This window comes from Anabrus simplex, chromosome X, assembly GCF_040414725.1.
Source record: "Anabrus simplex isolate iqAnaSimp1 chromosome X, ASM4041472v1, whole genome shotgun sequence".
Lineage (NCBI taxonomy): Eukaryota > Metazoa > Arthropoda > Insecta > Orthoptera > Tettigoniidae > Anabrus > Anabrus simplex.
Window position 1 is genome coordinate 188,648,421 of NC_090279.1, and position 14,590 is coordinate 188,663,010.

At 39.0% G+C, this 14,590-nt stretch overlaps 1 protein-coding gene across 3 annotated transcripts in view; it reads right to left on the reverse strand.

Annotated features, from left to right (window-relative positions):
- Window positions 1-14,590, reverse strand: part of LOC136886298 (fatty acid synthase) — a 146,774-nt gene that overhangs the window by 43,871 nt on the left and 88,313 nt on the right. For 2 of the 3 annotated variants that reach the window (XM_067159028.2, XM_067159026.2), the window contains exons 20-24: window positions 13,558-13,751; window positions 9,900-10,136; window positions 6,409-6,535; window positions 5,035-5,211; window positions 2,844-3,023 (exon numbers count right to left, since the gene is read on the reverse strand). In XM_067159028.2, the coding sequence (XP_067015129.2) occupies window positions 2,844-3,023; window positions 5,035-5,211; window positions 6,409-6,535; window positions 9,900-10,136; window positions 13,558-13,751 (915 nt within the window). The remainder of the gene's footprint in view (window positions 1-2,843; window positions 3,024-5,034; window positions 5,212-6,408; window positions 6,536-9,899; window positions 10,137-13,557; window positions 13,752-14,590) is intronic. The other variant, XM_067159027.2, reaches the window with a different exon arrangement.

Here is a 14,590-nt window from a genome sequence, read left to right on the forward strand (position 1 = left end):
CTCGTCCAGGCGGCTTCACCTGCTATGCTGAACAGGGGCCTTGCGGATGGGAAGATTGGAAGGGACAGGCAAGGAAGAGGGAAGGAAATGGCCGTGACCTTAAGTTATGTACCATCCCGGCATTTGCCTGGAGGAGAAGTGGGAAACCACAAAAACCACTTCTAGGATGGCTGAGGTGGGAATCGAACCCACCTCTACTCAGTTGACCTCCCGAGGCTGAGTGGACCCCGTTCCAGCCCTCGTACCACTTTTCAAATTTAGTGGCAGAGCCAGGAGCCTCCGGGGGTGGCAGCTAATCATCCTAACCACTACACCACAGAGACAGACTAATTGCTTTGTTAAGAGGTTAAAAGGTACAGTGGTTAAGATCCTGAAAAAAGACATCTCTACTGTACATTATAAATGAATGAATTCCTAAGCTTTAAACTTATAATGAAGGGTACATTAATATGAAATATTACTGCATCATTCAACTTGGAATTATTAGAATATGTTTAGATACAGTACAATCTCAGTAATCTGGCCCTCTTAGGAGTGGAAGGGTGCCAGGTTATTGAGATTTGTAGGCTACACTTCTAGTCTAACAGAAAAAATACTGTACATATTCAAAGAGATTCAACTTTATTTAATATTGTATGTTAAACACATGCTGCTAATATTTAGCGAAATAACTCAAAAATATACTCTCAGTTAATGGGTGCATTCCTGAAGAAACCATGCATAGAGTGCTTTGACAACTTTTGGGTTATCCCCTCTCTGTGGTCTGTCTCTCACTTGTTCCATATGCAGCAGCTTTTACGCAAGTCTCTATTTTTGTCTGGCTCTTTTTAATATTGTAGTCTGATGCACATCTGATATTATATTGGTTCGGTAAATCAATTTGTTTCTCACCTCAGTACAGTTTTTTACGGATATCACACTTTTCACTTAACAATAATGTTTTGCGCTTGTGTATCTCTGAGTTTGGCGTAGTTCAAACCACAGCTGATACCTAACACACCATGCTCAAAAATATGTAGCTACACAAGGAACACAGAGCCATAGCATACAGTAGGTGTTATAACAGTAATACAAGTGTGTCACAATTCAAATTCAGATATTTCAACGCAATATGGCAGGCTGAAAATAAAGGCTGGATTACTGAATGGCCAGATTATGGAGAGTGTAGAGTTGTATAAGAAACACATGCAGAACAGTGACTTACTGTGTAAACATGTGAAGATAGAATACACACAAAAAGGGCACAACATTTTAGGCTGCTGCTTTCGGTCGGTGGAGGATAGAATTAATTAATTAATGAATTAATTAAATTGATTCCCAATTTATGGGTTGCCATTATGATAAAGCATACCATATACAGTCTCAGGATTGGTTTCATCAAACTCTCTTAAGGATTTAATGTCACGTTAAACCGCTTTAACCTACTCGTTAACACAACGGTTGTTCCATCAACCTTCGTTAACGCCAGTGCGTCGTTAAACTCTCTGTTAATATAACATAGCAATCTCGCCCCGTCAAGTTGCTTAACGTCATCTTAAAATAAGAATGGATAGAGGAGGATTTTTGTTTCATGCTTATTTGCTCTATTTAGATTATTATTACAATGATGAGAGAAAAGAAATTTTTATGCACGACATGGCAGTGCAGTGTAAATTCTCACAGCCGCCCTTCCATACAAAAAAAAAAAAAAAGAGAGACACACACACACTCTATGTGGATGACACATTTTATAGTAAAAACTGGCAACTACTGGTATTAAAGAGGCATCTCACGGTGACTCCATTGATTTGTTCATAAATATTTGCCATCCCACTGGAATTACGAGGCGAGAAATAACAGCTTTGAGATGTACAAGATCATTTCGTCTAGACATCCCATAAGCCTAACATTTCCTTGCTTTCGTCTTTCCCATCAAAACTTCCTTGGGCTCCTCTTGATCCCTTCTAAATAGAGCAGAGAAAGGTCATCTCCATACATGCCATGAAGGCTCTTGGAGAGGTGGGGGTGTTTTAATGCACTATGGCTAGGGAGCAAAGATCTGCATTCAGGAGATGAGTGGGTTCGATCCTCACCGTTGGCTGTCCTAAGAATGGTTTTCTGTGGCTGCCCACTTTCACTTGAGGCAAATGCTGGGACAATTCCTATTCATAGACCACAGAAAAACTCCTTCCACCTCCTTACCTAATTTCATTCACAATCATTCATTTCATATTTGTTAGCTCCTCGGGTGAGGTTGGCGACAGGAAAGGCATCTGGCCGTAAAAAACATGCCATATCATTTCATCCCTGACCCAGTATCAGGAAATGGGACTAAGACATACATACGGTAATATTTATGAATCATAAGACACAACAGACAAATAAGAGTGGAATATGATGCAAGCTATTAACAGTATAGGTCACTTATTATGTTAAACTATACCCCACCAACCAGCAAAACATTTGCAGGTATACAGGGGGAATATTTTACTTTCTCCAAATTTTTTTTTTTGCTAGTTGCTTTATGTCGCACTGGCACAGATAGGTCTTATGGCGATGATGGGATAGGAAAGGCCTAGGAGTTGGAAGGAAGCGGCCATGGCCTTAATTAAGGTACAGCCCCAGCATTTGCCTGGTGTGAAAATGGGAAACCACGGAAAACCATATTCAGGGCTGTTGACAGTGGGATTCGAACCCACTATCTCCCGGATGCAAGCTCACAGCCACGTGCCCCTGACCGCATGGCCAACTCGCCCGGTCCAAAAAGAATAATCAGAGAAAAGTAAATCTTGGGTGGGAAAAAAATCTTCAACTTGCTCCATGCTCAAACTCCGTAGACAAAGTAAAAAAAAATGTATTAATACCTGTGGGAATCGATGCAAAAGGAAATCTTTCTTTTCCTGAGAGCCAACTGTAGCGAAGACAGTGACACCATGGTGAAGAGCTAAGTTAATGGCAGCCTGGCCAACGCTACCTGCAGCAGCGTGGATCAGGATGGATTCTCCTTTCTTCATTTCACCAATGGCTATCAGTGCATGGATTGCCTGGAAATAGAAACACATCATGCTTAAATTACAAATTTACCAAAATAAAAAAATTCTTCAAATTTTGCTAAAAATTGAAGCAGGCAACTGGTTAAAATATCTAACCTAATTCCTATCCTTTAAAATTAAGTAAAATAATCCTTCACAGTGTTTATTCTAAACGTTTATACACCAGAAAATTAAATTAAAATAAAATAAAATATAGTGAAATATAGTGAAATTCCTCATGTTTTAGAGTGTAAAGGGAATTGCTTTGAATTTCTCATAATGATGATGATGATCATCTAGTTCATCAGCCCCTAATGGTATGAGGTGCAACAAAATAAAACGATAATTAAAACTTCAAAATGTATCCAATGACTAAGATATAAAATGAATGATGATTAAAAAAAAGACCATGAATCCAAGACGATCAGTGGATCCAATTCACAGTGCCTTATTTTCTGAGACAATGCTTGTTGTCCGAAGGGGTCCAAAATCATGGTCAATGGCCCCTCATAATAGTACTAATCACTGATAGAGCAGAAACATGGTATTCCTCTTATAGTGGTACTAATCACATGGTGTTCCTCACATAGTGGTGCTAATCAAAGGTAATATAGACTCATGGTATGTCACGCATAATGGCACCACTCACACGTAACACAGACCCATGGTGTTCCTTACATAACAGTATGACTCACAAGCCATGCAGACCCATGGTGTTCCTCACATAACGGTATGACTCGCAAGCAATGCAGACCCATGGTGTTCCTTACATAACGGTATGACTCACAAGCAATGCAGACCCATGGTGTTCCTTACATAACGGTATGACTCACAAGCAATGCAGACCCATGGTGTTCCTTACATAACGGTATGACTCACAAGCCATGCAGACCCATGGTGTTCCTTACATAACGGTATGACTCACAAGCAATGCAGACCCATGGTGTTCCTTACATAACGGTATGGCTCACAAGCAATGCAGACCCATGGTGTTCCTTACATAACGGTATGACTCACAAGCAATGCAGACCCATGGTGTTCCTCATATAGTGGGAGGAATCACAGGCGCCAGCTAGATCTGTGGTGTTCCTCCTATAGTGTTACTAATCTCAGGTAACACAGACTCATAGTGTTCCTCACATAGTGGTACTAATCAAGGCAACATAGACCCATGGTGTTCCTCATATAGTGGTACTAATCACAGGCAACATAGACCCATGGTGTTCCTCATATAGTGGTACTACTCACAGGTAATGCAAACCCCTTCCGAACACAGTGGAACCAAACCCATTCGAGTGCACCCCTCGGCACCTATTCCCGCTAGACTCTAGTCTTTGCAGCCAAGCGCCCACTCCCCACTCAGTGGGATGCAGACAATAGTACAAATCACAGGCAATGCCCAGACCCATGGTGTTCGTCACATAATGGTACTGCTCCTAGGTAATGTAGACCCATGGTGTTCCTCACATGGTGGTACTAATCGCAAGTAACGTTGACCCATGATGTTCTTCACATAATGGTACTAATCACAAGTAATTGCATGGTTTCTAATTACATCATCCCTTGGTCACCCCCCTTTGGTCACCTCTAACGACAGACAGGGGATACTATGGTATATTCTTCATCTGCGTCCCCTAGCCACAGGGGGTAAGCAAGAAATGGTGACGGGCCATATTTTGAATACTCGGTACCTTAGCACCATGTCACGAACGAGGACAACTCAGTTGGAATACAAGAGAGAAATGGCTCGGTATTACATTCAATCTTTTGGTGCTGAGCAAAAGGGAGCCGCTCACCCATCAGCGGGGCGTGTGAACTTATAATATACCAATTTCCACTTTGCTTGGTTGTTCTGACTACACAAGTGTATAGTGTTACATACATACATGTAACAGTCTGTGTTTCCAAATCTAAAACAGACAGTTTGATAAAAGTGGTTTGAGTAGTTTGTTTACCTTTCAATAAATACGTTTCAGAAAAAGAAAAGAAAAAACATTCCTAGCAAAGAGAGGTCTCAACTTACTGTGGCATATGCTACCGGGACAGTAGCTGCCTCTTCCAGAGTCCAGTCACTTGGAACATCCCACAAGAGGTTAGTATCAGCATCCACCAGGTTAGAGATGGCACCACCAGGAACAATGCCCATCACTCGCCGACCATCTGATGTGCGGCCAGAGAATTCAATCCCCTGTAAACACTTCTGGAAAGAAAGAAGATTTCATTTACATAGTATTCAAATTCATAATTCTCCCAATTCTTCCCAGAGAAAAATGAACAAGAAAAAACAGTAAACGGATGTTAAGAAGAGTAATCCAAAAACATGCTCCCCTGCAAGAAAAAAAGCATTTGTCACAAATGTGACCAGGAGCAAAAGAAACACATACAATCAATCAATCCCGATCTGCATTTAGGGCTGTCGCTCAGGTGGCAGATTCCCATTTCTGTTGTTTTCCTAGCCTTTTCTAAAATGATTTAAATGACATTGGAAATTTATTGAACATCTCCCTCGGTAAGTTATTCCAATCCCTAACTCCCCATCCTATAAATGAATATTTGCCCCAATTTGTCCTCTTGAATTCCACCTTTATCTTCATATTGTGTTCTTTCCTACTGTTAAAGATGCCACTCAAACTTATTCGTCTACTGATGTCATACCACGCCACCTCTCTACTGAAAGCTCGGAACATACCACATATTACATGTTATAAACCTCATTTTAGGTCTGTATTGAAAATTTTACAGTTCAACAATAATAAAGGTGTTTTAATTTGTTCCACCTATTCAATACTTATATTTTGACTTATAGTGGTTACATAAATAGATTCTTAGTTACATGGGACATGTTTCGCCCTCAATTAAGGGCATCTTCAGCCTATACACAATCATCAACAATACAACTAAATTAAAAGTGGAAGTTAAAAGTTTAGTCAGTTATTAAAATTTGGAACATAAAAATGTGAAAAGTGATACAATATATAAAGATGCTAATGGAAAACTGTCTTATGATTAAACTATAATCTTGTCTGAGACTAAAACTTCTTCTATTAAAATTCTAATTAAAAACAGTTCATATTTTATATGAATATTTTATATGTCACTGGATAAGTCAAACGTGGATGATTTGAGTGGCGACATATCAAAATTATCTGTAATTAAATTACAGTAATTTAAAATAAATAAATTTGCCATGGTATGAATTAAAATACTGAATGCAACAGCCACTGAAGTGATAAGTTATAGTTTCTCATTTCAAAATTCCGTACGCTCGGACATAAATATATCACTTGTAACATAAACGATGACCTTCTGTGGCTATTGTGTAAAATAACTAATTGTTTATCTTTTAGCAAATGAGTGTGTTTGAATCATGCAGTTCCTTTTAATAGCAGATGCTAACCTGGTCATCATCTACATCCTGCATTATCTCTGGTGCAATTCTTCCTGTAGCTAGCAACACATCCTGCAGGTTGAGAGCAGACCAGGAAACATGGACAAGTTTACGATCAGAAGATGAGTTTTCAACACTGGAAATGGGGATAAAACACAATATTATGAGAGGAACAGAATGGTATACCTAGAATACAACACATGAACTTAGATCAACTTTAAATAAACATCAATGAAACACTCCTACAATGCCATATTAATAATTCTTTCAATAACCCATACTAATTTTCTTTTGCTGCTGGTTCAACATACCACAAACACATTGAAGGTAATGGAAAAATGCCATGGGTATTTGTTAGGTCCGCCCTGTCGAATTTGACATCATAAACCAAAATTCCTCATATTCTCAGATCCATTAACTTACACTAAAAACACAAATAGTTAAAAACGTAAACATTTTTAACACACACACACTTTCTCTCTCTATTGTCGACGAAGCACTTTAAAAGTTCATATTAAAAACCACTGTTGATCTCTTCGATGAAGTCAGAAATTAAAATATCAACATCTATGGTCTTGCTTGCTGTTAAAAATACTGTTAAGATGATCTTATCCTTCACAAAGTTATGGGCTTTGTACCTCATAAGACATATTTGGAATGAGCTGCCCCATACACATAACTTTGTTGGATAAACTGAAACTATGAAGGTGCTTGTCCAAATGTAAACAGAGCAGGTCAAACAATCCCACTGTGCCCTTGAGATGAGTGCCTGGTAGATGTTCTTCTCATTATAATGTACCAGGACAGTGAATGCCTTCTCGCTCTCCAGCCAGATACAAACTAACAACAGATGTTGAACATCTGCTTCTTAGGACGACTTTTTAACAGCAAGCAAGACCATAGATGTTAATATTTTAATTTCTGATTTCATCCAAGAGATCAACAGTGGTTTTTAATATGAACTTTTAACGTGTTTCCTCAACATTATAGACTTATCTGCTATTAATGCATTTTAGACAAGCATTGTACAGGAAACTTGTATGTGAGTCAACATTTTTTACATTTTGAACTATTTGTGGTTTTAGTGTAAGTTAGGTTTATGGATCTTAGAATATGAGGAATTTTGGTTTATGATGTCAAATTCGCTGATGAAGAGAAAGGCAATTTCTCAAAAAATGTACGAATAATAATAATATGTCAATTATAATAAACATTGACAGGACAGAACTAAAAATACCTGTGGCATTTTTCCATGAGCTTAGTCAATATGGACCAATCAAGGACTAAAACTGGTCAAACTTGTTGACATTGAAGGTTTTCACGGCTGCAAGGAGGGGAAAGGATTAGAATTGAGAAGGTGGCCTTAATTAAAATACATCCCCAGCATTTGCCAAGTGTGAAAATGGGAAACCATCTTCAGGGTTCCGACATCGGGATTTGAACCCACCATCTCCCAATGAGAGCTGTACGACCCTAACCACACAACCAACTTCCAGCTACCTTAGAAACATAAAAACTGGTGTCAGAGGACCTAATGCCCCAATACTACTGGGAAAGCCAAGCTATGGAGTTCAAAATAAGAGTCTGAAAGCAGAACAGCATAAGTACACAAGCATAAACATGTTTTTATATAGTGACCTATAGCTTTTGCGAGCTTAGCCGTTTCGGTGCCGCAATCGAGTTTACTCAATCAGTGGTAATTGATTCATAAATGTTGCGGTTAATTTGATTTGAATGTTGCGTTGTCAGTGTTGTCTTTGAATAAACTCCATTTACTCGTAACATGTTAATGCTTCTGTTACCCGGATGTAAACAATTAACACACAGCTTTCAAGTGCAACCGCAGTAAGCACCGTAAGGATGTTCTTTAGTTTCTGGATTTTGATAGTGGTGATTACATGTCTGACTCATTGGCTGAATGGTCAGCGTTGAGGCATTCGGTTCAAAGGGTCCCGGATTCAATTCCCAGCTGGGTCAGAGATTTTAATTGTGCTTGATTATTTCTTCTGGCTCGGGGACAGGGTGTTTGTGTTTGTTCCAACACTTTCCTCTTCATATTCAGACAACACACTACGACTACCAACCACCACAGAAACACATAACAGTGATTACATCCTTCCATATAAGGTTGGCGTCAGGAAGGGCATCTGGCCGTAAAACTGGGCCAAATACACACACACACACACACACACATACATATATATATATATATGTGTGTGTGTGTGACACAGTTTGCACCCGCGACCCCACAAGGGTGGGAAAAGTGGTAGCAGAAGAAGAAGAAGAAGAAGAAGCAGATAATGGTGACTAAGTGCCACGTGGCAGGGACAGAAGTGGTCCTGAGTTGATGTGCCTTTCAAATGGTCTAATGATGAATTTGTGCTAGCTATGTCGAACACTAATTTGACTCCAAAACTACAAATTGAACTTCTTGTGAACAAAAAATATTAATGAATGTTGTGGACAAAACTAACATTTTATAAATGAACAGCTGAAGGTAAGCAAACACATCCAATTTTTACCATCAAACCCATACCAAGTTTGACATGAATATGTCTTATGGCTGGGGGTAACGTAACGCGACAAAATATGTGACGGAAGTGACGTCACATTAGTCATTACCACAGACCTTGGTCACCTACGATGCTGTGGCTGTGGATTTGTGTAAACACAGTGTGTTCAAACAGAAAGTGTACCGTCAATAAACTCACATTAGTCTTTACCGTAAGCATCGGTTGCCAAAAATGCTGTGGCTACAAGTTCCTTTTACATAGAATTACATTTCTCCTTGTTATAACACTGAGTTTGATTTACTGAAAGACATATTTATGATCATTAGTTTTTCGCAAAGGGAAATGTTTCTTTTTTTTTTTTGTTTTAAATAATTTTGAGATTGATTGATTGATTGATTGATTGATTGATTGATTGATTGATTTAAAAAAAAAATATTTACACCCCCCAATTTATGGGTTGCCATGCAAAGTGCTTTACTATGGTATACAAATCTGTAAACATATTATATTATATATTTAGAAAAATTATGAAATTTTGACCAAGACATTATTGCTGGTTATAAAGATGATTCCTTAGAAGTTGAAGAGAGCCTCTTAAGGCTGATAATGCCATTCCTTTATATACATTATTTCCAAAGTGAAAATAAGAACAAAAGGATTGAAATAATTTTGGAATGGTACCCCAGCAAAGTGCTAGCAGTCCAATCACAGTGCCACTCTTTAAATTGTATGCGGTTTTGATGAAGTCTGCAGTTGGTTCAACACTTAATTCTTCCAAAAATGTTCAAGTGGAATTCTTTAGATTTAATCAGTAAGTACATTAGCATAACAGTAGATAGTAACTCTCTGACCTTTGCTGCAAATGCATTAAGCAATGTGAATGCTTAACCCACTACTGCTCAAGAATTACCAGTTATCTAATATAATGGAAAGGACATTATGATTCATTTTAAAAACTGTCCGATTAAGATGAGTATTACACAGTACCTGACAGGATCCAGTGGGCCTTCAAACCAAGTGAGGGAGTTGAGATTGCCAAGCTCGGCCGAAGCATTGTAATAGTGAGGTACGATCGTGGGCTGGATGGAGAGAGACAGGTGGTAGTAACCGCCCCACTTGCCGTCCTGCAGCACGTTCACAGCCAGGTCCTTGTCCAACTGGGTGCGATACAGAGCAAGGCCAGGATCAAATGCTGGTGCCTTGGGGTCTTGGATGAGGAAGCATCTAAAAGAAAATAAGATATTGATTATCAACTGGAATACAACATACTGTACCTAAAAGGTTTAGCAAACAAACAAAAAAAAACCCCATAGATATTCTTGATAAATGAAGGACCCTCCGAAGAAGGATCTAGCCACATTTTTCAGTAAGTTTAGTTTTTTGTGGAATAAGCGTCTACACCATCTCAGGTTACTGCATGCGAACTGTAATAGTCATATGTTTATTAGAAGTAGGTAATTTGTTTGTTATAAAACTTCTTTGCCTGGAAAAGAAGGTCTATGCCACTCATTCACGATGGATGCCAGTGTGTTGAATGTTTCGTACAACGAGTTAAAAAAACTTGAATAAAACAAGAAAAAGGAAGATAAATATGGATAATTGGAAGGATAGTGAACGGAAAAGGAAAGGAAATAAGGGTGAGGCTTATGCAACAAGGAAAGGAGTTATAAAAGAAGCAAAAATGAGGCCACAACAGGTGAGTGGAATAAGGGTCTATAATAAATAGGTAATGTTGTGCTAAGGAAGATCCTTAGAATAAATTTGGTCATTGTTTAATACTTACGGAACCTTCCCATGTACGAGAGCTGTTCCAGAGTTCTGACTTCAAAGACCTAAGCCGACTACAGGGAATGTTGGTCGAAGACCCTAAATTCAAGATTACTGATGCAATGTGGCTGAAGTTTTCTGAAGATGACCCCACATCTGTGTATGTGCAAAGATCCCAAAATTGTATTGCTCCTTTGGAAAGATATACCTTAGTTACAGGTGTCAAGAACAGATGGAATCAACCACTCCTCCTGCCTCAAGAATTGCCACAACTCTACGGTTCAACACTGCCCATTAAGAAAGAAAAAAGTATGATCTACTGAAGATGTGTGACTATATGCCTCAAGAATTCAGATGATTCTATAGTGATTTGAAGTGAATCATTCGACAATAAGTAAAACTATCAAACAGTGAAAATGTAGTTTAGACCCTTATTCCATGATTTCAAAGTAAGAAAGTGCTTTTTTACTACCTCAATAAGGTTAATTTGTGATCATTTGATTTCCAAGTGTTCTTTAAGTAATCTGATTTATTAAAAAAATATATATTTTTCATTGTCTCATTATTCAACAGTTTTTTCTGTTTCCTGAACATTTTAGTTTTGTGGCACAGAGCCTTATTTCAGGAGGGAGGGGCTTCAAATAATTAAATCTTGTATACTTGTCAAACCAGAACTTTTCAACAACAGTTGAATCAAGTCCGTAGATTATCGGGCAAAATTTTTGTCACTGATGAAGAGAATGAATGTGGTTCTTGAAACATGTACGACAGATTAATTCTTCTCCTTCTTCTTCCTGATACATTTCTGCTTATGCAAGTCATTCACAGGGCCTCTTCCAATTTCCTCTTTCCTCCCACAGTCTATCGCTCATCACTGTCTCCCATTGTAGTCCTCTCCAATTTACATCATCCTCCACCTGATCCCTCCATCTTGTTTGTGGTCTTCCAATTGGTCTTCTTCCAGGTTCTGTCCATTCCAGAACTCTTCTTGGTAATCTTTCTTGTTGCAAGTGATAAATATCATTATTGATCCGTATTGAAGATACTATATGTAGGATGTTAAGTAGTTTATTATGTCACCTATTCTATACATTAGATTTTCTAATCCTTCTTGTCCCATTCTATTGACGCAGCCAAATCATTTCAGCCTACTTCTCTCCATAGTTTCTTTTAGTGGGTTGATCTGTAGCGGGTTTCATATTGTTTCATTTCTTATCTTGTCCCTCCTCGTTTTACTCAAGATCCCTCGCAGAAAGTACATCCCTGTCGCCTGTAATCTACTCAGATCTTTTTTTTTTTTTTTGTCCAAGTCTGACATTCTGCTCCACAGGTCAATATTGGAAAATAATATGATTTATATATCATGATTTTTGCTTTGGTAGGTAATTTCCAATTTCTAATTATGTATGATACACAGTAACAAAATTTTGAACAATTTCCTATCCTCTCCGAAATTTCTTCCTTGATGCTTCCTTTCTTCTTCTTGCTAGTGGCTTTACATCGTACCGACACAGATAGGTCTTATGGCGACGATGGGATAGGAAAGGCCTAGGAGTTGGAAGGAAGCGGCCGTGGCCTTAATTAAGGTACAGCCCCAGCATTTGCCTGGTGTGAAAATGGGAAACCACGGAAAACCATCTTCAGGGCTGCCGACAGTGGGATTCGAACCCACTATCTCCCGGATGCAAGCTCACAGCCGTGCGCCCCTAACCACACGGCCAACTCGCCCGGTGATGCTTCCTTTCCCAGTTAGCTTACTTCCTAGGTATTTAAAAGCATCTACTTCTTTAAGAATTTTTTTTTTTCATTGCAGCTAACATCCATCATTTTTCTGTTTTCTCTACTGATTTTTCATTATCTCACTTTTTGTTAAACTTATTTCCATGCCTGCTTCTTCAATTAGTAAGGATTAAATAGGTTTCCTTTATAGTACTGACAAGGCGGACATATTACCAGTGATTTCTCAGTGTTGTTATTAGACGTGTGTATTGTACAATAGATGGATGCCTCTGAATAATTCTTCTGGCCCAGGGACTAGGCGTTTGTGTTTGTCCTAACACTTTCCTCTTCACACAACACACTACACTACCAACCACCACAGAAACATGCAATAGTGATTACATCCCTCCATATAGGGTTGGCGTCAGGAAGGGCATCCGGCCGTAAAACAGAGCCAAATCAACATGTGCGACACAGTTCACACCCGCGACCCCACAGGTGTGGGGAAAGTGGCAGAAAAAGAAGAAGAAGAAGGTTGTACAATAGATGGGTGCCCATTATGCTTAAAGGGAAAGTTTATAACATGATTATCAGACCTGCCCTCCTGTAAGGCTCCTAATACTAGGCAAAGCAGAAGCTGCACGAACAGCAAATGCACTCCACACAGATGTGACGCTGCAGAGGTCTGCAGATGTTAATCCAAGGCGACCGAATGCACAATGAATATACCATTATTGGTAAGAAGCCCGAGGAGTGGCAACTCCACTGGTATGAGCATGTCAAGCAGTATGATCAGAATAATGCTCTTACCATCACAGAACCAAGGAGAGACCGAGGATGCCAAGAACAACATGGTGGAGAACAGCTGAGACCACCCGAAGGAGAAAGGACATCCCTGTTACCTAGATACAGAAGCAGAGGGAATACTCTCTACTCATCAGAAGAACCAACTATACTGCGAGCACATACATAGCCAGGGGAAAGAAGAATGAAAAAAAAAATCTCTCTGTTTTCAAAATTTGATTGACTTAGGTTGAACATATCTCTTTCTTTCTGCTGAATGTGTTAAGAGGGGCTGGTAATCTTGCTATTTTGATCCTTAAAACAGCAATCGCCACCAAAACCAAGGTTAAACTACCAACAAACCAAAAGTTCTCACCTGACAACTTCACCACCAGGCTCCTTGCGGACACAGTTGAACATTCCCAGGATGCCATTGAAGGGTTCCCCTTGAGCCAACAGCACCACACGTGCCGGTGGTTTGGTCTCCAGGAGAGCAGACTTCAGGCTGGGCAGCCATGTGCAGTTCTTCTCTGTGACACGAATGACGGTGAGGTCTGCAGCCTGAGTTCCCTGATTCAATGGAATAAAACCACAATGTACATTATATCAACCAAAGAGAAAGTTAGGGTTTACTAAATATGACATCATGTATCCCATGATTACAAACTAGAGACTAACGAAAGAAAATACACTGTTCTGACCATGTGAGCTTCCCTCTCCCCACACACATTGTCTAGCTCTGTCAAGGTTTTCAGTAAATTGATGTAAATTATGAACACAGATAATTCAAGAGAGAGAGAGGGAAAAAAAAAAACAACCACCAATCACTGCTTAAAATGACACAATCTGACAAACATACAAATCTCAAATCTCTATGGTCAATCATCACTGACTTAGGGGACAATCTGGAGATAAACTGCTCTGTTTACCTTACATATGAGATATAATTTTAAATATGCTAAGGAAAACATTCAATTTTTGCTTTAAATTCATAGGCTCAATTGCAATTTCAATGAAAATCTGAAACTTGGTAGATAAAAATATTTTTTTTAAAATTGTTCATTGATTTTTCAGTATATGCATATAGCATAAAGTTTTGTGAAGTTAAATGGAATATTAATAATGGTGTATGCCCTACAGAGAGGCCTGATGCAGATGTTTCAAACTGATGCTCTATAGATAGCCTGTAAGGATGTATCCCCACCTAGGATGAATTCTAATGATGAAGACAGCACACGCACCCATTCCCCAAGCCAGGGGAATTAACCAATTAAGGTTAAATTCCTCGACCCGACCAGGAATCAAATGCCTTGGGCTGCAGGCTATCATGCTAAGCATTTAGCCATAAAGCTAGACAATGGAATATTAAAAGAGAAAAATAAAATTCAATATGTAAAATTGGAAATTTG